A 24,555-nucleotide genomic window follows, 5' to 3' on the forward strand; every position below is an offset into this window, starting at 1 on the left:
ATGTCTTTATAATAAAGTGTTTGTTCAGTGTTGATGGATGAATTATGAATTAACAGTGAATTTTGTTTTTTTCTTTTGCATACCAGGCATACTTGATGAGACCCTCTATAATATTTTTTGATGAAATAGATGGTTTGGCTCCAGTTCGTTCTAGTAGACAAGATCAGATTCACAGGTAATATTTCTTATATGCTACCATTATCTTGGTACATCCTACATTATCTTGGTAAACTCGTAAATGTAATTTTACTCAGTTCCCAAGAAAGGTTTTTACTTTTGCTTAAGCCCACTTACACTAGAAAGGACAGATTATTGATCTGTTCTGGCATCAAAAGTCATCTTTTCAGTTCTTCAGGCAAACTTTTAATTTGCTGGGAATGGAGTTGTAGGGGAGATTACCCTTCTGCCACATTAACTTCAAGATTTCCACAGTCTTTCTTCTGGTTGCTGATTTTGTACTGTAAACAGATTGTCTCTTACCAATCCAACATAAAAAAGAGTTGGAAAAAATCTGACTCTAAAATAATGAATTGTAATGCTCTGTAAATGAACTGGACAGCCCTGTCATTTTCTGGGTGTGCAGATTTATCTTGAGTTGATATTGTGTAATTTTTTTAAAATGTTTTTTACATCAGTTTTCTGCTGGCTGAAATTTTTCCTGTCTGCCTTCAGTCTCAGTGTTCCTGTGCTTTTTAGGGCAATGCACTTGTATCTTTCATCCCCATTTGTCTGTATGTCTTCCTCCATTCAGATGAGGGCATCAGGAAGGAAATTTTGAAGCCAGCGGGTTACGGCAGCCTTTGTCTTGATGCATCTTTCTTCTTGATGCATTTTTCTTCTGCTACAGTTGCTCTAAACAGGACAATGCATACACTGTTCATTAAATAGATTCCTGAGCCCACATTTCTCAAAGCATTTAAAGGAGGAAGTTTAAATTTGGTGTAATCCCTACTGGAATCATAATGCTAAGTATAATACAGATGATATTAAAAATTTCCTTTGTATTTTGAGACTTGAAACAGTTGTGCAGCTGGATTTTTTTTTAACTTTTTTTTTCCTTTGAAACTCTGAATGTTGCAGTTTAAAAAGTAAAGATTCTGTCAATGTTCCCTACACATTCTTTTTTGAAAACTCTCTTTTAGCTCTATAGTGTCTACTCTTCTTGCCCTAATGGATGGACTGGATAATAGAGGTGAAATAGTTGTAATTGGTGCTACAAACAGACTGGATTCTATAGATCCTGCACTCAGGAGACCTGGTCGCTTTGACAGGGAATTTCTTTTCAACTTGCCTGATCAAAAGGTAAAACTTTATAGAGGAGATGTATACTAGAAATGTTTCTTAATAATAAACATCTGAATGCCTGACAACCAAGCTTATGAAATAATAAAATGCATTCTTACTTGTAAGTATGTTTAATTTTAGGAAAACATTTTTAGTAAAAACACATTATATACATGAAGTTGTACTGAACTTCACATCTTCAGAATATAGTTAAAACTAAACGGAGAGCTAAATTGTTTGCATTAACTTGAATTGCTGGTCTAAAACCTATGGTTTTGTATGGATTTCTCTAATGAACCCTAACTATTGAAGTTTTAGAAGTTATGGTAAGAGAAAATAGCTTTCTTGACATGTTGACTGCTAAGCGCATCACAGTTGCACACACAAAACCAGACAACAGGAACATTTCCTTTTTCTAGACTTCTGTAATCTCAGCCATGCTATATACTTTAAATTTACTCTGCATATTGATAGGTGTATTTGGATTCTGTAGAATTTTAAAATTAAATAGATTCAAAGTTCATGTTTATGTACAGTGCTTCTCTGCAGAAAATTAATTGGTGAGGCATTTGTCAGTAGAATCTGTTAATCATAGGTGCAGCAATTAAGAATTAAATTAGAAAATTATAATTCCTCATAGAACACGAGGTTTGATCATTTAATGTATAATAGTGTTGATTAAACAGCAATTAAAGTGTGCAGCAGGTATACTGAAAAAAATTATGTATATGAAATTAAAAAAGAAGGGAAGACTTTTGCTCTTGACTTTTGAGTGCTAAGTTCTGCTTTATGCATCTCAGCAACATGTCAAAATCAGGTAAAATAATTTTACATTCACCTGAATAAATAACATTTTTTCCTAAAAATATTCTGACATGGAATTTTCTTGCTAATTCTGGGGATTTTTCTTTCTCTTTTTTTTTTTTTTAATTAGGCACGGAAGCACATTTTACAAATTCATACCAGGGATTGGAACCCCAAATTGTCAGATCCTTTCTTAGGAGAACTGGCTGAAAAATGTGTTGGTGAGTGGTCTAATGTTAGTACTTTTACTATAGATGCTTTCTCTTCTATGTAAAACCTTGAAGGTATGTTAAGTATATCGGGATATTTTATTATTTCTACCTTTCTAAACTTCTATACTTTCAACAACACATATTTTCTGTTATAACAGAAATGCTTCTGTCTTACTAAAACTGAGTAGCTAGTAGTCATTTGAAAATACAGTAGACGTTTCCTTTTTGTAACATCACTGTCCTCATATAGGATACATACCCTCAAAATTAAGTGGGAATTGGAATCTTTAGGTAAACTGCACATTATAGTAATGTATTACAGAAGAGATAGGGAGACTTGGTTTTGTTCTATCCTCTTGTGGAAGGGAAAAAAAAAACAGTACTTGTGTGGGTTTTTTTTGGTTTTGTTTTTACTGACTCGCATGCTCTCCTCTGACATAAATCCAACAAACTAACGAGCCTTTCTAAGGATTAATTTTTTCCAGATTGCTAGCACAGAACAACCTCAAAGTGTAGATATAGGCGGGGGTGGGGAAAGGCACCACACCATGAGTACATTAAATATACCTTTGGAGCACCCAAAGACCTGCTGTACTGAATGGAGGATGGTTGTTCAAGATAAACCTGCTGCTTAAAAGTTCATCAGAAATAAACCCATATATTTTTATAGTGAATTTAACAGAGGAAATGACCCTAAAACACAAATCACAATCTCTTCTCAACAATTTGTCATGCAAAGATCCATTCTCTGTCAGTCATCTGCTTGGACAAGCACTGAAGTTCTTAGAAACAGGATGGTCTCAAATACCTGTGCATTGGAATCCATCATGAGAGAAATAAGAACTTAAATAGAACATCAGCCCATTCAGTCATCTACAGTACATCCGAATTATCCTCTTCATCTACAGGGACATCTATCATCGAAGCAGCATCCCTCCGCTTTTGATGCACAAAGATCTCCACAACTTCTGGTGAGGAGAAAACATAACTGTCCAGCAAACACCAGTTTAAGCTTTGCCGGGTATAAGACAGCATGTGCCAAACCCATTTTGTGTAAATTCTGCTTGATTTGTACAAGGACTTGGTGCTGCTTAGTGGGAGAGAGGGGAATAGGTGGGATAAAACCCAGTTGCCTTAGAAAATTCACCATATTTCTGCATTGAGAACACAAGTTTATATTTTAAAATTTCAGACCGTTGGGAAAGCTGTTTGTAAGTTTGGAAGCCATTCTTTGTGCTCAGTAAAGCCTGTCAGTTCTGTGGAAAAGTCAGCTTACAAAAAGAATACCATTTCCTGTTTTCTTTGTTTTTTTTCTACTGTCCAACTACTGTGCACTTGATTGTCTCCATTTGGTATCTTGGAATTTAACTGTTTCCATACATCTGAGATTAAAACCTTCTGACTACTGCAAGGACTTTTTAAGCCAGCTGAAGTAAGACTGGTTTATCATCTTCATCATGAGATTGCCTCATCATTTCTATAAGTGAAATCTTCAGGAACTAATTATTCAACCAGACTTTTCCAGATTCTTTGCAGCCATTGCAAATCAGGCTCATTGGCACACTTGTCATATATGATACAGTATGTACTGATCTGCGATTTCCTCTTGTTGTGCAGATTTTCTTTAAAAACCAACAAACATTCCTCCCTGTGAAAAGAACCCCGGCACTCTTGCCTTCCCCAAGTAAAAGCTGCCTAGACTCAGCAGGCTTTTTGCACAGCATGGTTTGTACCTCTCTCCGGTTCAGCAAATTTGGCAACACTTAACTACAAGAGTATGGATCCTGATGAAGAAAGCTGCTGAAATATTACCAAAGTAAATGACTTTGGGGAAGCAGGTGTATGTGCAACTCGGAACTTTTTAACATCCAGGGGTGTAATTATAAAGAAATTAGAAGGGAAAAGCCCCAGGACTTGTAAAAAATAGGTTATTTCCTGAGGGTTGATTTTTGTCCCAGGTGTTACGGATCACATACATTTTTGGAGATTTCTATGTATGTGAGGATTAAAGAACCCACTTCACTGAATGGCTGCATGACTTCAGTGTGTGCGAGACAGAGTGAAGCAGCTTGAGGAGAGTACAGAATTGCTCAGAAGACCTCACGCTGATGTCTTATTAGTACCTTCAATAAACACAAGTAATTACTGTTTTTTCTCCTTACAGGAGATAGGCCCCAGATACCCTGAGCTTTTAAAATTCTTCCTTCTCTCTTGTGCTTACTTCATTGTTCTGAATGATAACTTCCTGTAGGTAGAGAGACTGCTACCTGTTAGTCTTACGGGAAACAAAACAAACAAGCAACCAAAAAAAAATGCATCTGTCATCTTGCAGCTAAATCTTTTTGTGGTGTAGTAAAAGTTATTTAAATAATGCTAAATAGAATTGCAAAGAAGCAAACCATCACACTCAAGATGTTAAAATATGGTGTTAAAAATACTCTATTCTGTCCTTATTACTGCAGGAGTATTTTGTAGCAAAATGACACCTTGTTTCTTTTCTAACCTATTGTAGGGGGGAAGTTTGGCATTAGTGTTTGTTTTTCACAATCTTTTGGAAAAAAAAGAAAGAAAAAGAAAAAAACCCAGTTATTTCTCATTTCCATTATCATGCTGAGTTGTTGGCTAACTCTCTTACCCTGTTGTACATTTTAGGAGTTGCAGGGAGTTGCATGACAAATTGAAGAATTGGTCAATTTTATGCACCTAAACATCACCCAGTTCCATAGCAGTTTGTTGCAGGTTTTTGGAATTGATATTAGGCAGAGTTTTAAAGAAGACATGATTTCTGCACTGTAGGGGTGGAAGAGTATGGCTTTAAAATTGCAGTAATCAAAGTGCAGTCTTTGGAAACCTGTACAGGAATTCACTTGTTTGCCATCCTACTCTTTGAAAGTTGTACTTCAAAATGTTAAGCATAGCATGGTGGTGATAGGTAGAACAAAATGGGTACTTGACAAGAATACTTGTTTTGTGCTAAGTTAAGATGTGCCAGTACATTTTGCCTGCCAAATTGAACATCCTTTCTGAGCTGCTTCAAAAAGTGGAAGGAAAAGCACTGAACCTTGGTGTTTATATGATAGTGTCAATTTGGGCAAAAATAGGTTCAGGTTATTTACAGTTGGCATGATAGATTTTATTTTGCTTTGACAATACTTTACTACATTTTTCTTCCTCTTCATCAGTGTGCATTTACTATTTAGAACTAAAAATGCTTTTTAATGTTCTATGGGATTTTTCTAGTTTTCCTGTCACTGAAATGGATGTACGGTATGCACAAGAGAGTCCCTCAAAAAGAGATACCAATTATTAGTCTTCAAATGTAATTGCGCTTGAGAAATGAAAAGTAGAAATGGAGACTAATTGTGTATCTGATCACCTGAGAATTTAATTTTTAAAATAGGCTACAGGCTATTATTTCCTAATTTTGCAATTCTTTGGAGATATACAAGCGGTGATTAAAATGACTGTTAGCAAGTGATATTACAGCATTTATTAATAGAAAAATTGGAAAGGATGTAGCTCCTGAGCTGCTGAATTTTTTGTCATGAAGATACTAAACTAGTTTTTAAGGTGACAGGCATTCAGGGTGTTACATCTCTAGCACATCTTTGATTTAAGTTTTGATTTAATGTCCCCAGCACTTTTTGTTTAATCCACTGTGCTTGTTAGATGAAAAGTGGACTGGTTTAAGTGGGAATGTGAACAAAGCAGAATATAGAGAAAGAACCTTGTGTTTGATTTTTCTGATGCACCTGTAGATACTGTCTTAATGGGTTCACATGGTTGATGGAGTTTGCCTTCATGGTTTTGATTATTCATGATAGAGGTTAGCTAAATACAACCTTAGTGCTGGAAATAATTAGTTTCCTATTGATTAGTATAGTGGATGTAATACATTTCAAATGTCACGTGTATTTACTTCAGGATAACTTGTGAATTGCTGCAAACTTCTATATAACAGTCACAGTGACTGCTCATCAAGTTTATACCATTACTGCTACTAATCTTACTACAAAATTGGAAAGCTTAGTTTAAAAGTTACAGAAGGAGTCTAATATTTATGGTGATCTTCTGTTTGGTGGGATTTTTTTTTTGTAGGTTTTTTTATACGATTTTTTTCTTTTTAAAAAGTTATTTTTCAAGTATACATGAGAAACTCATCTGGAATTTGAAGTCTCACCTGATTTAAGTCATCTTTGTAGATGAAAAAGTTGGTATCTTATATTATTATCTCCCAAATTTTTATGTCTGAAAGATGGGGATGGGAGATTGTCTTACATATTGCTTCCTTTTTTATTTTTCAACAGTGTATGGAATCAGCCTTGTTTGTTGTTGCTGTATGGGTCTTGTAAAAGTGTGTGTGCCAGCAGCACATCAGAGGGTAGAGAGAGAAACAAGGCAGGGTTCAGTTTTGGGATTCTGTGCTGCCAGAAGACCAATACAATAATAGAGAAGAAAAATTATTAGAAAGAAAATATAGAGAAGAAAAAAAGGCAAAAGCTGTAGGACTGGGAGGAGGATAAAAAAAGTTTAAAAAAAGTTGACTGAGAATAATGTCACCAAATAATTGGTTAATTAGTTTCTATAAACACTTTGCTGCAAACCCATGAACTTTTATGTGGCAGTACCTCACTGCAGCATGTTTTCCTACAGCTACTATAATTCTCTAAAAGACTTTTCTCACTGGAGCTGTGTCTCACATTTTTTGAAAGGTGGAACTATGGTGCTACAAAATACCATGGATATTATTGTCTCTTGCTGAGAGATACGGAAAAATTTGAAATCTAATTTCTAGCTCTGGGGAAAAATCCCAAACCATTAGTACTACAGAACACACAAAGGTATTAAGTCGCTCAGTATTTCATAATTATCAGATCTGTGTTTTTCAGTGATGATGAAGCAATGATGTAGATATTTATGAACCCAGTCTAAATTAAAATTCTAGTGCTTTTTGGTAGTTTTTCTAGTCTTCTGGTTATATTAGTAAAATTATGAAACTAATAAAAAGTCTGAAAAAATGTCCTGATAGTAAAATTTCACATTTTTCAAAGAGTCCACAGCATGCTTTTTCAAGAGGTTTCATCTCTTCCATATTCTACTCACGAAACACTTCTCTTTATACTGCTCATTTTCTCAGTCTGTAAAAGTTTAAAGTTGGTAATGTTCATCCAGTAGAACAAAATTACTTTACTCTTAAAAATTATATTCATGTAGAGATATTAAAATAAAAAAGGATGAGGGGGACTGGCTTGTTAAAATTGCACACATACTTTAGACAATATTAAGAAAAAGAAAGCCATGACAGAGCAATAACCCTGGGATGAAAATACACTATATAATGTGCTATAGTGAAAATGTACGACAGTGTGGAATTAATTTCTTACTATATTTCAGTATTCCTGGACATAATTTCTTGGTACATAATATAGTCACTGGATTATGACCTGATGCCTTTTGACAGATGGTTTGTGAACGTTAACAATTAAGTATTACTGATTGTTTTTAGCTTTAGGCATGTGTGTAGCACAGCAATGCTATTTCATGGAAGATATTTTTGTTTTTGTGTGCACTAGGGTACTGTGGAGCTGACATAAAAGCACTTTGCACTGAGGCTGCCTTGATTGCCCTGAGACGACGCTATCCCCAGATTTATGTGAGCAGTCAGAAACTGCAGCTTGATGTTTCTTCAGTAGTTCTCAGCGCGCAGGATTTTTATCATGCAATGCAGAACATTGTGCCTGCTTCCCAACGTGCCGTGACATCTTCAGGACATGCATTATCTCCTGTGATCAGACCACTGTTGGAGCGTACCTTCACTAACCTTCTTGAGGTTTTACACAAAGTGTTCCCTCATGCTGAATTCAGCCAGGGTGACAAAAGTGAAGGTATGTGGTTTGGTTTGGGCTTTCTTTTTGCAAATGCTGTTAGAATTTGGAAATATTTCAACTGGCTTTCTTGTATTGCTAGCCTTAAACCTGGTGTGTATTTGGTTCAGTGCTAATATGTTAATACAATCCACTTGGATGTTCAGAATTATTTTTGCTGATTCCACATTGCTGTGGAATTTAATAAACTGACCTATATAGACCAAGATCACATAGGAATGAGTGCCACCTGAAAAAAGGAGAACCCCCAAGTAATTTGCAGATTAGGTACAGGAAATAATGGAGATGCTCAGGCAACACAAAATTAAGTACTAAGATAACGTTGTGTTGGTAATAGGAACTGGAACTGATGTTCCTGTCTTAGTATGTCAGGACCTGGAATGGGTGTTCCTGTCTTGAGTGTCAGTTATCTGTGCCCTGTCCTTTGTTGATGGGGCAGAAGCAGGCTGCAAAGGAGTGATGAGGGGAGCTTGCAGCACAGCTGGTGAGATTGCGGTTATCTGAGATACCTGAGCCTATGCAATGGTCATTGGTTAAGTAGAAAATCCTGAGGCTTCCCTCCCCTTAAACTGGCCCAGTTCACTCCTCATCCTCTGAGGTGCTTCTGCTGGCTTAGCAAGCGGAGAACTATTCGCTGTTTTGTCAAGTTAGCTTTTTGACAAATTAATGAGTAAAATCAACTCACTAAGGGGTCAGATGTATGCCAGAACACTGCTGCAATGGGAGCAATGTGAGTGCAGTGAGAAAGAAGGGAATAAAAAGGAATGCAACTGGCTGTTTTGACTGCAGTGAGTCAAAACTGTTTTGTTGTTTTTTGTTTTTTTTTTTACCTGGGTCTTCTCTGAGACACGCTTTAATAGTTATCCTGCTCATTTCTTGGAAGTTTAATTTGAACAAGGTATCTTAGTTTTAATACCTTCTTTTTCTGGTATACTATTTTCTACTGTTCTTATCTGGGATCGCCCTCATTCCCCCAACTGTGTAAACAGTACTTGTTGTGTGTGATTAATTTGAAAATAGTCCAAATCTGTGACAGCTGTGACTTTCTTTACGTTCTTACTCCAGAGCACACTTTCAGACTGCAGCCCAGGCAGCTAAAGCTGATCCTTGTGCTGGCAGAAGTTCCTCCAGCCCAGCTGTCTACTTTTGCTCTGTCCCTTTCACTTACTCTAGTACTTCAGGCCCTTTGTTAAACCATTTCAGCCAGCAAATGCATCCAAAAATTATGGATTTTTGTCAGGTTAGTTTTCTGCTGACTGTGGGATAGTTGGAGGTTTTAACAAGGGTTGAAGTTAGCATGAGATAGGGCCTGGCAGCATGTAGTGGTTAGTAGGGAGAAATGAGCTGGCTTGCATCTGCAGTCGGGTTGTATTAGGCTCCCTTGACCAGATCAGGTTTTCATGACCAAAGTTGTTTAAGGTGCTAAAGTCTCCATATAGTGTTAACTTGCTGGTAATGTCCAACATAGAGATAGTCATTATTGTTGAAGGAATGAATTGGGAGTCCCTGGCTTTGTTGTAAAGCTGTAGTTCAGAATATTTTCCTCAGTTACATTCTTTACAATCCTGTTTTTTACTACTCATTGCTTACAAACTGAGTTTGGAAGCATTTATTGTTTTAAATAGTAGTTTTACTAGATAATTCTGCTGCTATGGCTATGTAGCTATGGCTACTTTAAAATATTTGTAGATAATCAGTTTTGAAGATACATGGACTAAGGTTTCTTTTAACATTTCTGCTGTACCTTGATTGTTATTCTTAATCCTTTAAGCCCTCCAAAATATTGAGTAATAAGCTTAATCCATGTTAGAAGCAGCAAAACCCACTTTCACTTACAATGATTATAAATGTAAATATAGATTACACACTAGGGCTTCAGTTTTTCTTAATTATGGAGCCAGGTATATAGCAGATGCTTACTCGTGTGCTTACAGTCTTCAGATTTGGTTTTCTACATGTCTTTTGAGTTCACTAATCATACCTGTTTCTTATAATCCAGTGAGTCAGGCGTACAAGCAAAGAATGTCACAGAGGCTTGATGCTTGGGATTAAAAGATGGGCTGCCTTTTAAAATAATTATGTATTTTAGGAAATGAAAGCTATGTCCAGTGCATGAGCATAGGTTTTACTCTGTGTTCTACCCTATGATCTGCCTTTGATATAGCAGAAAAATTCTGCCTATTTAAGGACTGGAGGGAGCCAAGTTTTAGGAGGCCAATGTTCATTTGATTTGAAGGTCTCTGCTCTTGCCAGAGCTAAGTGTCGAGCAGCTTCTGAACTGCTTTTTTTCTTGCTATGGACTAGCTTTCATTGTCTCTTAACAATTTCTCCTTGGACTGTATGTCTAGGTGGCATCTCTGTCCAACACTTAATGCTGCTTTAAAGATTATTTTGTCCTGTGGTGGTGGTTTGATCAGTTTAGAGGGACCTGTGCCATGGCTTCATGGAAATCAGGCAAATTATGCAGTGGGTCATATATCTGAGAGTAACACATTTCTCTGTATTTCACTCTCCCATTTCACAGCAGTACATTTTCTAAGCAGTGGTGGCCACCTTGAGCTACTGTTAGGTTGTCTGGTGGTTGCACTCAGCACTGTGCTGCAGCAAGCCTGAGATGCTCTCAGAAATGCTCCTCATTCATTGCAGAGCATTTGCTTCCTAAGAGCTGGCCTCTGCGCTGCTCTTACTGTTCAGCTGAGTGGCTGTGATCTTTTTCATCCCATCATTGCAGACCTTTTTTAATATGGGAGTGAGAATGAGTGGCTTGTATAGGGTAACATCAACTGAACTCCTTTCCTGGGGCAATTAAAGATGTTGCAACAGTATCTTCCCATTATCAAATCACAGCAGTCCACTTTTAATCCCATTGTGGTTTTAGTGACTGATTTAGCTGTACCTGATTTTCAGCTGTCAGCCGGTTATTTTGTTTTAGTGCCATATTTGTAATTTTTGTAATTGTCCCTGCAGTCTGCCTTTTGAATGTAATCAGTCTTTTAACTTTTAGTTTCTGAAAGTTTATAATGTACTTCAGTTCATTATACTAATCTACTACCAAAGGGATCAAAATAGGTTAATGTATAGTAAATGAACTTGGAATGAATTGAAGTGACTATGATAAACAGTAATTTGATATTCTTTGGCAAATGATCAGAGGGTGGAAAGCAGCTCTTCATAAACATATATTGTCTCAGTAGTGCTGAGAATAAGTTTGGAAGAAGTGTGCCTGTAAAAATTTGTGCACTTACAGCAAGTAAATAAGTACAAAGTTCTGTGTAGTCTGAGGAATTGCAGATTTTATAACTTTATCCTTGAAAAACCTCTAGCTGTGAAATAAAACCAAGGGAAGCATTTCATAACAATATAAATATTTGTTGTATTCAGGAAGTTGTTCAGCTTGATGATTTAAAAATATAAATTGTAATTATGATTAGACTTCTACAATATTTAATTTGTTTTGGTTTTTGAAGTAATAAGTACTTATTATTCTGTGTTCTGATAGTTAAATGCATTTTTTCTATGTTTGAAAATGTGTTACAATTTACATGAAGAAAATTGTAATATCTTTTCTTGTTTTGCATTTATTGAGAAGTGATAAGATTCTAATTAATATATTTCTTGGAACAGATGTACCAAGTTTAATATTAGATGATAGTGAAGATGAGAATGCTTCGTCAATTTTTGAGACAAGCTGTCACTCAGGATCACCAAAGAAACAGTCATCAGCTGCTATACATAAACCCTACCTTCATTTTACAATGTGAGTGTTTCTCTAAATACATGTAATCAGGTATGTAAAACTATTTGTCTTTGTCGCTGACATGGACAGTGGGATTGAGTGCACCCTCAGCAAGTTTGCCGATGATGCCAAGCTGTGTGGTTCGGTTGATACGCTGGAGGGAAGGAATGCCATCCAGAGGGACCTTGACATGCTTGTGAGGTGGGCTGATGCCAACCTCATGAAGTTTAACCATGCCAAGTGCAAGGTCCTGCACCTGGATTGGAGCAATCCCAGGCACAGCTACAGGTTGGGCAAAGAAGAGATTCAGAGCAGCCCTGCAGAGAAGGACTTGGGGGTGTTGGTCGATGAGAAAATGAACATGAGCTGACTTCAGTGTGTGCTTACAGCCCAGAAAGCCAACCGTATCCTGGGCTGCATCAAAAGGAGGGTGACCAGCAGGTCAAAGGAGGTGATCCTGCCCCTCTACTCTGCTCTTGTGAGACCTCACTTGGAGTATTGTGTGCAGTTCTGGTGTCCTCAACATAAAAAGGACATGGAACTCTTGGAACAAGTCCAGAGGAGGGCCATGAAGATGATCAGGGGCTGGAGCACCTCCTATATGAAGATAGGCTGAGAAAGCTGGGGCTGTTCAGGCCAGAGGAGAGAAGGCTACATGGAGACCTCATAGCAGCCTTCCAGTATCTGAAGGGGGCCTACAGGGATGCTGGAGAAGGACTCTTCACTAGGGATTATAGTGACGGGACAGGGTGCAATGTGTTAAATCTTAAACAGGGGAAGTTTAGATTGGATATAAGGAAGAAATTCTTTACTGTGAGGGTGGTGAGGTACTGGAATGGGTTGCCCAGGGAAGTTGTGAATGCTCCATCCCTGACAGTGTTCAAGGTCAGGTTGGACAGAGCCTTGGGTGATATGGTTTAGTGTGAGGTGTCCCTGCCCATGGCAGGGGAGTTGGAACTGGATGATCTTAAGGTCCTTTCCAACCCTAACTATGATTCTATGAAAACTATGTTATTCTACATGAGGAGTGGTATCAAAGAAGATCTTTTTCTATGTGGTGGCAATGCTGTTCCATAATAAAAACACTTCACTGTATGGACAAGAGTTTTACATGTGTAAGTGATCTTGGGAAGGTCTACATCCTAGACACAGTACTCAGAACTAATTTGCAATAGGCAGATGGAGTTTAGAAGGATGTCAACAGCAGTTTTTAATTATAACAAATCATTTTGATTTGAAAGATGAAGTGGGAAGAGAGGTATGTAAGAATATTTTGGAAGGATTGTTTGTTTTTCCTGGGTCTGAAGTATTGTTGAGCTTCTGCAGCTGTTTCTACGCATTATATGATTAATGCATTCAGCATTTCTAACATCTTTCTTTGTTGTTTTTTCATGGAATGTTTTGAGAAAATGGAAATTTAGAAAGTGTGTGTAAAATTTGGATGAGTCTTTCCTGTATAGATTGGACTGTCTGCAGTAATTAACAATGATAAACTAACATTTATTTGCTTTGTATTAAGAACAGTTTTAGACTACTTTTTAAGGGGTTCTGCAGGGAGTTTGCTAAATAAAGAAAATGAGGTTAGGCAAAGTGTACAGTAGTAGTGCTATTTACTAGAGCCATCTTGTGGAAAACTGCTAAAATTTTTGTGTAATGCACGTAATACATACTCAAGTATTTTAATACCAAATTTAAGCTTTTTGTTGGGAGGTTGGGAAGGGGGAACCCCAAAGCAGAACAACAGTATATATTTGGGTGGGTATGTGTTTAAATAAAATAATCTTGATGAGTATATTTACTTTTGTAAAGTATGTAAGCCTCTCTTAAGCTATCTTTCTGAGCATTTTTGATCACTGTCTGTGTGTGTAACCACCGTTAGAACTGAAAAGCCAAAAGTCAACAATGTTGATAGCTGTTACAAAAGATTTAACCTGAAATAAAACCAGCTAGGTTTGTTGCATTGCCCAAGATGATTGATGTGCAGATAAAAAATGCTTTAATGAGGTCAGAGGCAAATTAATGAAAAAAAAAAAAACCCTCATGTATCATAACCAATTTTCTATACATGGGAAAGACTTATAGTGGAAAAAACAAATGCTTCTCTCTTCATGTCTCACTTGTCACCAAAACAGGGTAACTCCCACCCAAAATAAACAAACAAACAGACAAACAAAACCCCCAAAATCCTTGAATGCACTCCTTACAATTTCTTCTCAACAGCAAAAACAAAAAATAAGTTTACTTTTGCAGTTTTTACTTCAAAATCTTTTGTCTGTCTGAAAATCTGCTGAATAGAAGAAGAATAGTGATTTATTCAACTGTATTTTTTAATTAAAGATAGTATTGAAATCTTAGGTGGATTTTGGAAGTTTGGGTGGTACTTAAAAGATGAATGGATTAACCTTGGATTCCTGATGCTGCTGAAGAGATGTGTAGCAGTTAGGACTGAAGTAGACCTGATTAAATGAGTATATTCACTGAAAGTCCATTAAATCTTTTTATATGCTCAAGAAATTAATTCTGAATAAACTGTGTCAGAATTTTCATGAATTTAATGTACGTGTGGTTTATCGTAGATGGGTTTGAATTGTTGTGAAATCAAAGAATAGACAAAGCTTGAGCTTTGGAGACTTTGGAGTAGTGTTAAGGTATAGTAGAGTTAGTTGAATCTTTTTTCACTGTCGTAGGAACCTTACCCATTACTGAAAATCTTTTGGATTCTAAAGTACCCTACTATATATATTCCATTGATAACATTGGCAAGTTAATTTTGCTTTGCAACTTTTGCTCTGTTGTAGGTCAGCTTATCACCAGCCAACCTCTTACAGACCAAGGTTACTGCTATCTGGAGAGAGAGGTTCGGGTCAGACTTCGCACCTTGCTCCAGCACTGTTGCACACTCTTGAAAAATTCTCTGTACACAGGCTAGATCTGCCAGCACTTTATTCAGTCAGTGCCAAAACGCCTGAAGAATCATGTGCCCAGGTGACATTGCAGATTCTTTTGTAATGAGTAAATTATGTAATTCTGGAACAGATTAGTTGAATCAATATAAAGGCAGCTAACTGGAATGTAACTTTAAAGCTAGGTTTTCATAGGCTTCTTCTATTTTCATGTTTAAAAGAAAGGGATCTCTAGAGGGTGATTGAGATCTCTCTGCTGACTAGTGAGAATAATTACATTTTTAACTTGCCCCCTTAGTCACATACCTAATATCCAGTAAATTTAATCCGGGTATTCAGTTCCTGAATTTCATTTTATTAGCTTGTGTAGGAATTGGTGTGCTGTGGGTCTGGGTTCATATACTCAGTTTTAAATGTTTCAGGTTTCAAAACAGTTTGCAGTGGATTTTGCATGGATTGCAGTCTAGTTTAATTTTCATCCTGACTGTTCAGTTTTAGCAAGTTTTTAAAGCATATATGACAAGTAGTTGTTCTGTAGTCTCCCTAGCACATAGACTCCCTAGCTAACAGTCACAAATGCATGTTTAGAAGCCTTTCTCTTTAGATAATTACATTTTACTGGAATATTTGTATATAAAATATCACAAACATGTATAATTTCCTAGTCCACAATAATTTTATTACTCACAAGTGATAATAACAATTTGTTTCTTAGTTTAAATACCACTGTTTCTTCTAATTAGATCTTTCGTGAAGCTCGAAGAACAGTACCAAGTATTGTTTACATGCCTCATATTGGTGATTGGTGGGAAGCTGTCAGTGAAACTGTGAGAGCTACTTTTCTAACTTTGCTGCAAGACATACCATCTTTCTCCCCTATATTTCTACTGTCTACCTCTGAGTCCATGTATAGTGATTTGCCTGAAGAGGTAAGTTCATACTGGAAGCGGGCATTTTTAAGGGAGGTGTGTGCTTTTCAGAATGTTTTGATCATGTAAAACCATTCTGTTATGCAGTGGTTTTCTAATGTAATTTAAAATATATAAAACTGGAAATGTAATATTAATTAAATGTTTGTAATCTTCTTTAATGAGGACTGTATGCCCATATTACTGATTTTCATAATTTCCATACTACTTTGAGAAGACAAAATTGTTCATTTTGACAAATTACTCCACTGTAGTTAAATGCAGATTTAGTCTAAAGGCCTAGCCTTTAGCTTTACATATTCTGAGGCTCAGGATGGGGGAGGGGAGTTCCTGTTTTTTTCAACAACCCTTTTCTTTTACTGTTTTTTTTCCCCTCCTGCCCTTTCTCTTTTTTTCACTGCAGAGGTGGCTGTTGTTGGTATCATGGGGTACTGCAAGTTTAGTTACTACATAAAATTCAGTGAGAATTACAAGGATTTGTTTTCCCTAAGCTGTATTTGCAGCTTTCAGTAGAGTTTACTGTCTTCTTTCCTGTAGCTTTCCTATTTTTGTAGCTAAGTTTATTCACGTATTTTTGAGTGGCAGCTCAGTTTTCATTTTTTTATTATTATTTTTTTTAGGTGAAATGTATTTTCAGAATCCAATATGAAGAGGTTTTCTATATTCAGAAACCAAGTGAAGAAGACAGATTGCGATTTTTCAAAGGGTTAATTCTTGATGAGGCAGCAATGCCCCCACCAAGAAGAAAACAGGCTGGTAAACTAAGTTACAGTAAAAACAATTATAATGTGGTCTGAATGTTTTGTGATGTTTTCCTTTTTCAAAAGTTATGGGTAAATGGCAGTGTAATGTACATTTGACAGTGTTAATTGATGCCCAGAATAAATTTTGTGCATTACATTTATCAAGTTTGGAAATGAGAGAGTTATGGGGTTAAACATACAGTCATACTTAGATCAATGAGGCAGATTAAGTATATAATGAAATCTGGAGTGGCATAATCCGAGGAATCATTGTCTTGTTACTATTTCCACTGTCTGACTTCTTGGTTTTTTTTCCTAGCTCTTCGTGCTCTGGAAGTTCTTCCTCTTGCACTGCCATGCCCAGCCCGCGAGCTGTCAGAAGCAGAAAAGCAGCGAATGGAGGACCAGGAGGAAAACACATTGAGAGAGCTGCGGTTGTTTCTCAGGGATGTTACCAAGAGGCTGGCCACAGACAAACGCTTTAACATCTTCAGCAAACCGGTGGATATTGAAGAGGTCTTGTTTCAGTAATGTGCAAACAATGAAGTTGAAACCGTTAGAAAAAAGAATATAAATTGAAAAAAGGAAATTGATGTTAGAAAAATAGATGCTTGATCCATGATCTTTCCAGGCTAAAATGCTGATTTGTAGCTGGTGAGATAGTCACAGCCTCATCATGTGTGGTGCAAGGAGTTGGAGAGTGTTCTTTGGCTATATGAGTGACCTTGTGCATTCTTGTCAGTTTTATAACTGAAATCAGCATTTAGAAATGCCATTGCTCCTGCTGCTACCAATGCTCCTGAAATATTTGAAACCATAAATATAATTCTTTAATAAAAGCTTTTACAGCATTGTAATCATAGGCATGATAATATTGGGAAAGTGATCTGTGTTCTGTAATGTATTCAGCATTAATAGTATTGTTGAATAATTTCAGCAGTAACGCTTGTGGATGCCATTAATCACAGATGGTAGCACATTATAAGGCATTAAGTGGTCGATTATGGTGCGTGCACACCTAACTGAGACAGTTTGATCTGCAAATCTATTTTCAGGTGCTGCTGTATGAATAAGACTATGTTCAGTCTGAATTTGAGATCAGATGCTGGTGCTTTGTAAGCTTGCTAATTAAAAAAAATGCTTAATTGCTTCTGAAGAGAAGCATCTCTTGAAAGATACTAAGATATGAATATGGGATATTGAAAGTACACCATTGTAAAAAGTAGATTTGCAGTGTAAATTTCATGCAGGATGAACAGGCATCTTTTATGGGTTTATATTTGAGGTTTCCATAGTGGCTAATAGCTAACTGTTTTTAATAGATTGACAAAAGCTCTTCGGTGTGTGAGCATGGTCTGAGCAGTAACTGATTCTTATTATGAATCTGCTTGAGAGGTCCATTATTGTAGGAAACTCTTCATACTTGCATTAAAGACAGTTTCTTTCCCCTAAGAACTTGTGGTCTAAACTTAGGTGAATAAGGAAACAAATTACCATGCTTGTTTTGTAGATGGAGAGAATCAAAATGTGAATTTGTTATTTAAAGACTTGCCAAAACCCTTGCTAGTTTATCAAAGCACTAGAAATTTAAGGTAATCGTTTTTGTCCCACTTGGTGCATTTAAGCACAGGATTATCCTTTCCTACACCAGGCTGTCTGCTTGACTTTCTTTGAAAATCGAAGCTTGTTTCAATCCTACCTGTGTTGCAGAGAATGCTGCTATGCGATAAGTCAAGGATTTTCCTGACTAATTCAACAGGAATGTTTACAGTTTCCAGTGAAGATCCTTTCTGATGTGCTAACAAGAAAAGGAAGTCTGTGGTTTAGCTTTCCAATCACTGAAACCTTTATCATCATGTTTCCGTAGAGGGAGACAAAAGAGAATTTTTTCAATTTTAACTTTCCACCAAAAATGTCAGTGTCTATATTTAAGGCATTAGGTTATAGACTAATAAAAGTAATGCAAAAGTAATGCATTAATCATAAAATCATAGAATGATAGAATGGTTTGGGTTGGCAAGTACCTGAAAGATCATCTAGTTTCAACTCCCTTGCACACCTTCCACTAGACCAGGTTGCTCAATGTTAGTTTATGTTATAATTTTTTTTATGAATGTCTACAGATATATTATTTTAAAAAACCACCCAAACTTATGGAGCTGTTACAGCTTGATCTGAATATGTATTTAACTCTTCAGTATTTGGTAGCCACCATCATACATGGGTAATTTCAAAAGAAAAATGCAGTACTGTTTCTGAGGCTGCCAGTATTTTTAATTGATTGTAAACTTCATCACACTGAAACTTTCAAGCATAGGTTTTTTTCCTTGAAGTAAATAACAAATCCATAGATTTTTTTTTTGTGAATTTTGTTAACAGCAGCTGTGCTGGTGCATTTGACTATCAAGCTTGAAACCCTGATGGTGTCATTAATTACCTTAAATACTTTTTAGTGTACCCAGGTGGTTGCTGAATCTCTAGTTATGAGCTAAGCTCATAGTAAGCTGTGAGCAATGGTACAAGGCTTTCTCTTTAGACTGTTCTTCTGTACCATCAGTCTAACAGCTTCAGTCGAGAAAACCTGACTTTATTTGTTGAACGAGTGGTTGAGGGAACTGTTTAATAGAAGATATTTAGAAGCTGATAATTTGACTGTTCAGTTTAATGGGAACTTTACCTGCAATGTGAACTTCCTTAGTCCATCCCAAGGTTTTGAGTTAAGCTGATTGCCAAGACAGTGTTATAATGCTAAAAAAATAATTCAAAAAAAGATCAGTCTAAATAAAATTAAAAATACATGTATGTTAAAATGTGTTGTCTCAAAAATACCATGAAGTTAATTTTGAAAGATATGTTGGTGAGCTACACAGCTTTGCAAGTCTCATGTTTTTGGTCTGATTAAACCTCTGTTTTTAACATGCTTGTTCAGAAATTAAAATGTTTGGTTAATACGTTAGAGCTAAGCATGTGGAATGAATATATGAGCATAAAGATATGAAATTGGCAATGTTCAAATGTAATGCATATGGTTCTGTGTCATTTCTGCATGCTGTCTGTTTATAGGTTTCAGATTACCTTGAAGTTATCAAAGAGCCAATGGACCTATCAACAGTAATAACCAAAATTGATAAACACAACTACTTAACAGCGAAGGATTTCCTAACAGATATTGACCTGATCTGCAGCAATGCATTGGAGTACAATCCAGATAAAGATCCTGGAGGTAAGGATCTACTTCATTTTGGCCTACCCAAATCCGAAAGCGTGGTGTTTAATCATGTGGTTGATTAGTATTCAAGTATTTAAATAAACTGCATGCTGTGTGACAGTTAGGATAAGCAAGTGCTAAGGCTCTGTGCTTTTAGTATTCTGAGGCATGTGGGGTACTGGGGAATATTATAAGAGGAGGAGAACTACAGCATTCAGAGTTGTTTTCTAATAAATAAGGTTTTGTAGTTAATTTTAAAATTTACAGCTCCTTTTCAGTGAATAGATTTTGTATATGCAACAAAACCCCAACGTGATTTGGAAGAACTCTGTAGAGGATCCTGCATGCAATCTGGCAGTGGCCTGCTTTATTTCCATATTGGCTTAGAACATGAAATCCTCACACGGAAATTAAGAACTATGTATTTGGGGATAGAAATAAACCAGGATAAATCATCAGGCAAGAAAGTCAGTTGCAGCTGATTAGGAGAGATTAGAAGGTATTGTCTTGACAAAGTGTGGTGGGACACTTTCAATTAAAATGGAATTTGTGGATTGAAATGCGTGTAAAAGCTGTTAATGCTCAAAACTAAGGAAAGAACATCTTATGTTCTCTATGCTAGGGGCGCCTTATAGTGTACATTGCCAAAAGAAAGCTTTCAGTTGGCAGCTTCAAGAGTCATTAATAAAACAACAACAAAGTACCCTTTTAATGTAATTGTATTTAATATAGGTGATAGTTGGAAATTTGAGTCCATCTACAGATGTACTCCAATGTGCTAATTATTTTTAATTAAAATCTTGTGCAGTAATTTTACCAGGTTAAAGCCTGATTTTCTGTATTTTTGTTGATTCTCAAATTTTTGATTTTCTGAGGCATTTGTGAACTAAATACAGAATAGTCAGGTCAAACAGTTACACATTGCCTTTTGAACCCAGTGCTAGCTTATCACTGTAAAAGATAAACTTTATTTCTTCAATTTATAATGCATTTGTTTTAAAATTAAAAAAGAGCATTGATTATATACAGCAGAAGGTTTTCTGTAATCTTTATAACACTTCTGAAGACTTCTGATGTGTAATTGATATGAACTAATCAAAGCCTTTGATTGACACTTGGGATTCTGGGTGTCTGAAGAGTGTCTGTTTAGATGAAGATGAGACGTACTTCCTGCATGTGACTGATGTACTTCCTGCATGTGACTGATGTACGTTTGTGACTAAGTGATGGGCTTTGGGGAAAATTGGCATCAATATATACCCTTTGTTCTGATTTCTAGGCCATTTGGATCTGTGAGCTTGGTTGTTTAATTCTAGGAAATACAGTCTGAAGAGGTTTTTTTAAAGTTTTAGGGCAGGTATTATGTGACTACAGTTCCAAGGTCAGGTCTGCTCAGGATCAATAAACAACACAAGCCTCAGGTTCAGTGTGGCAGAAACAAAATAAGAAAGACAGCTTGGGGAACATTAGTGGCCGTTTTCATGTAGGGATATTTTGGTTTTCCTTGCTGTTGCTACTGAGCTGGGAGAAATTGATCTGGCTATTTCTAGGTTAAGTTTTCCCATCATTGAGTAGGTAATGAAAGATAGTTCTGTCCTCTATTGTCACCAACTGATAATGTATTGCTCATCTGGCATGCAAGATTTTTGTGAATATACTGCTGAAGCAGCACATCATGTCTATTCAGAGTAAGCAATGTATGTGTTCAGATGCATTAACTGAATATTAACCTATAAATGTTCACTTTCTTTAAATCTGGACTTACATGCTTGCCTCTGCTTCATGCTTGAATTTACAGAAGAATCATACTGTATCTACTTCTGTTCTGTCATTAAGTTGGAAAAGCAATTGGACTACCAGACTAGCTGGTTTTATATACAGTACAGATATTGAAAACTTGCTTCTTTGAGGTTTTTCTCCTGGTATTTTGCTATAAAATTTCAGATAGGTTATATAATAAGGTAGGGTGTTTTTTTTGTTTGGCTTTTTTTTCTTTCCTTCTGTTGTTTGACCAGGAAATATTCTTAAAGGCATGGAAATATAACCATTGTGTGTTAGACGTAATAGCATTTGCCTCTTTGAAGCACGGTCTGTGGAAAAGTCTTGCTCATCACACAATTAGAAGAAAGCTGTAGTTCAATCAAATACTCCTGATTTGATTTCTTTTTTTCTTTTTATTTTTTTCTTTCTTTCTGTCTTTTGCAAGGGCATCTTAAACTTTATTATCTGACCAGCTTTTTAAAGTCTAACACTGCAAAATTACATCTGCAAAAAATGCATTATAATTTCCTTTTGTGGTCATAAACCATAATGCTTCACAAATATGTGGTTAAAAAATTCTAGTTTCCACTTGATTTAAGTGGTGATAGATTTCCCCAGAAAACATATGTAAGGCTCATTGGAGTGGGATACTGGATGTTCTTTTTCACTTAGCAGTTTTTCCAGCTGTAAAATTTGCTGCTTCTAGAATTATAAACCTTGTTTGGTAAATGTTCACTGATATTCTTAATTGTTGTCTTTAGTGATTATTAAAACAGATTAAATCTGCTAATTGCATAATATGTTGTAGACATTAATGTTGATGTTTGCTGTTGAAGTACCTCTGTCAGCTGGAAAAAGTAATTCAGTATGGATGAATTGACAAATTAAATATGTTTGTACTAATGGCAAACAATGAGTGCTGTAGCTTTCATTGAAAAGCAGCATTCTAGATGTCAATTTTCTCCACACATGGGCTTACTTAATAAGTTACCATTATTTTCAAATTTCAAGTGTTGGAATAATTTCTTTTGTGTGTTTCAAAGGTATGGGAATTGGTCTTTGAGAACACGTTTTTTTATGAGTCATGTTTGGGCTTCCAGTGTGGGCAACATTTTTTTGTCCTGTTCCCCAGATAGACATGAAAATGTAGCAAACCTGAGGCTTATTTCTTGCCAGGTTTTCTCAATGGATTAAAATGAGAAATAGCTATTCAATATTAGCAGTAAAGTAATCTGGTTTAGCACATTTTTGAATTTTCTAGTAGTTGTTAAATAACAAGCAATAATTTCAGGTTTCAAAAAAACAACAGGGGAGGAATGTGAGCAAGCCAGGTCTACCTTGCAGATGGAGATATCCAGAATGATTTTGCAGTATAATTGTACGAATGTTTGGAGACCCCAGTGGGTAAATTCAGTCTTGGACAAGTCTCTCTGTTACTTTTGGGACTCTGCATGGTACTGCATTACACTGTGTAGATCTGCCTGTGGGAACTGGCCACATCTGCTGATTCTAGCAAGTTTCTAAAGATTGCAAGTTGATTTAGGCGTATTCATCATTCGCTGTTTGCCACTCTTGATTAAAGTAACAGCGCTTCTGAAAACTCATGTATCTCTTAAATAGCTGGGTTGTGATTCTGCAGCATGCTTGGGTATTAATCTGTTTACATTTTTGTACATTTTTATACATTTGTAGTATTTCCCAAGTACTTCTCTCTGTATCAGTGTTGTAATATGCAGTACAGAACATGAAAATGGTAAAGAATTTATGTGATTGTGATAAAACTAACAAGTGTGCTGTCCTGTTCTCTAGATAAAATAATTAGACATAGAGCATGTACTTTGAAGGACACTGCTCATGCTATCATTGCTGCTGAACTGGATCCAGAATTTAATAAGATGTGTGAAGAAATCAAAGAAGCGAGAAGAAAAAGAGGTATGTTTAGCTTCATTTATCATAACATAACATACATGGGATGGAATTCACAGATGTCCATATAAAAATTAGTTAAGGCAAAGTACTGAATACATGTCATATATGTATATATATGAATATATATGACTGAGTATATACTAAATACTGAATCTATACTGAATACATGTCACATACTCGGGCAGTGCATGTTAAAGGATAACTGAGCTCAAAACTTTTTCCAAGTGTGTGAGCTGGTCTGACAAAGCCCCATCTTTCTTTACAAAAAAGGATGTATTGCCTGCTGGCACAAACAGTATCATAGAACATGGTGAACAGATAAATGTTGGGATTGCTGTACTAACTGAAGGTGTGGTGAAACCAGAGCTGTATTCTGCAAATTCCATGTAATGTAGTGTAATAACAATTATGATAAGGGAGAGAAAGCATTTAAACCAGTGAATTTTCAGTTCACCCTGGCATGTGCATATGTGTAGTTTTGGTGATAATCTGTTGACCTTCCTCTTTTTCTGATTAAGAAACAGCTGTTACATCACATTGACGGGAGCATCAGGCTGGCAGTGTAATAGCCCAGAGTCAGAAAATACAGCCCCCTACAGTGAAGGATATCGCTAACTTCTGGTTTGTTTGAATTGGTGCAGTTATTTTCAATTCATAGTTGATACAACTCCAAGTCTGTGGACAGCTTCTAAAGTGACTGGGAAAGGTAATCCAAAGCCCAAACATATTCCCAGTATGGGAACAGGGCTGTGTTTACATAAAGGATTCTATACATCCATGGAAAATTTTTACAGTTTTGAAAGTTGAAAAAGGTTGAAAATCACTGAACTGTATAACATTCAAACAAAATTTCATGCTGATTTAGGGATTACTGATTTCAGTAATTCCAGCTTTATCTTGGCAGGCTGTTTCCTGCTTTGCCTCCTGCTTTGGTAAAAAAATTGCATTATTTGATTTCTAAGTTGAATTTGGCTGGTCTTAACTTACCGCTGCTGGTTCATGAAATGCTTCTGTCGGTAGACTGAAGACCTTTTATTAATAAATTTCTTTGAACTGTCAAGTATCTGTAGGCTTTCTCTTCTTCAGGTTAAAACGGATACAGTTCCTTTTATTTTCCCATTCAGTCACACTTTTTTTTTTTTGTCTAATTCTGTACAGGCT

General features: G+C 36.2%; 1 protein-coding gene across 5 annotated transcripts in view; it reads left to right on the top strand.

Annotated features, from left to right (window-relative positions):
• Positions 1-24,555, top strand: part of ATAD2B (ATPase family AAA domain containing 2B) — a 78,323-nt gene that overhangs the window by 28,945 nt on the left and 24,823 nt on the right. For 4 of the 5 annotated variants that reach the window (XM_034060417.1, XM_034060419.1, XM_034060420.1 and 1 more), the window contains exons 13-23: positions 87-175; positions 1,143-1,302; positions 2,219-2,309; positions 7,874-8,185; positions 11,810-11,942; positions 14,720-14,906; positions 15,568-15,753; positions 16,374-16,509; positions 16,816-17,012; positions 19,560-19,719; positions 23,275-23,397. In XM_034060417.1, the coding sequence (XP_033916308.1) occupies positions 87-175; positions 1,143-1,302; positions 2,219-2,309; positions 7,874-8,185; positions 11,810-11,942; positions 14,720-14,906; positions 15,568-15,753; positions 16,374-16,509; positions 16,816-17,012; positions 19,560-19,719; positions 23,275-23,397 (1,774 nt within the window). The remainder of the gene's footprint in view (positions 1-86; positions 176-1,142; positions 1,303-2,218; positions 2,310-7,873; positions 8,186-11,809; positions 11,943-14,719; positions 14,907-15,567; positions 15,754-16,373; positions 16,510-16,815; positions 17,013-19,559; positions 19,720-23,274; positions 23,398-24,555) is intronic. The other variant, XM_034060418.1, reaches the window with a different exon arrangement.

The sequence above is a fragment of the Melopsittacus undulatus genome, chromosome 3 (genome assembly GCF_012275295.1).
Source record: "Melopsittacus undulatus isolate bMelUnd1 chromosome 3, bMelUnd1.mat.Z, whole genome shotgun sequence".
Taxonomy (NCBI): domain Eukaryota; kingdom Metazoa; phylum Chordata; class Aves; order Psittaciformes; family Psittaculidae; genus Melopsittacus; species Melopsittacus undulatus.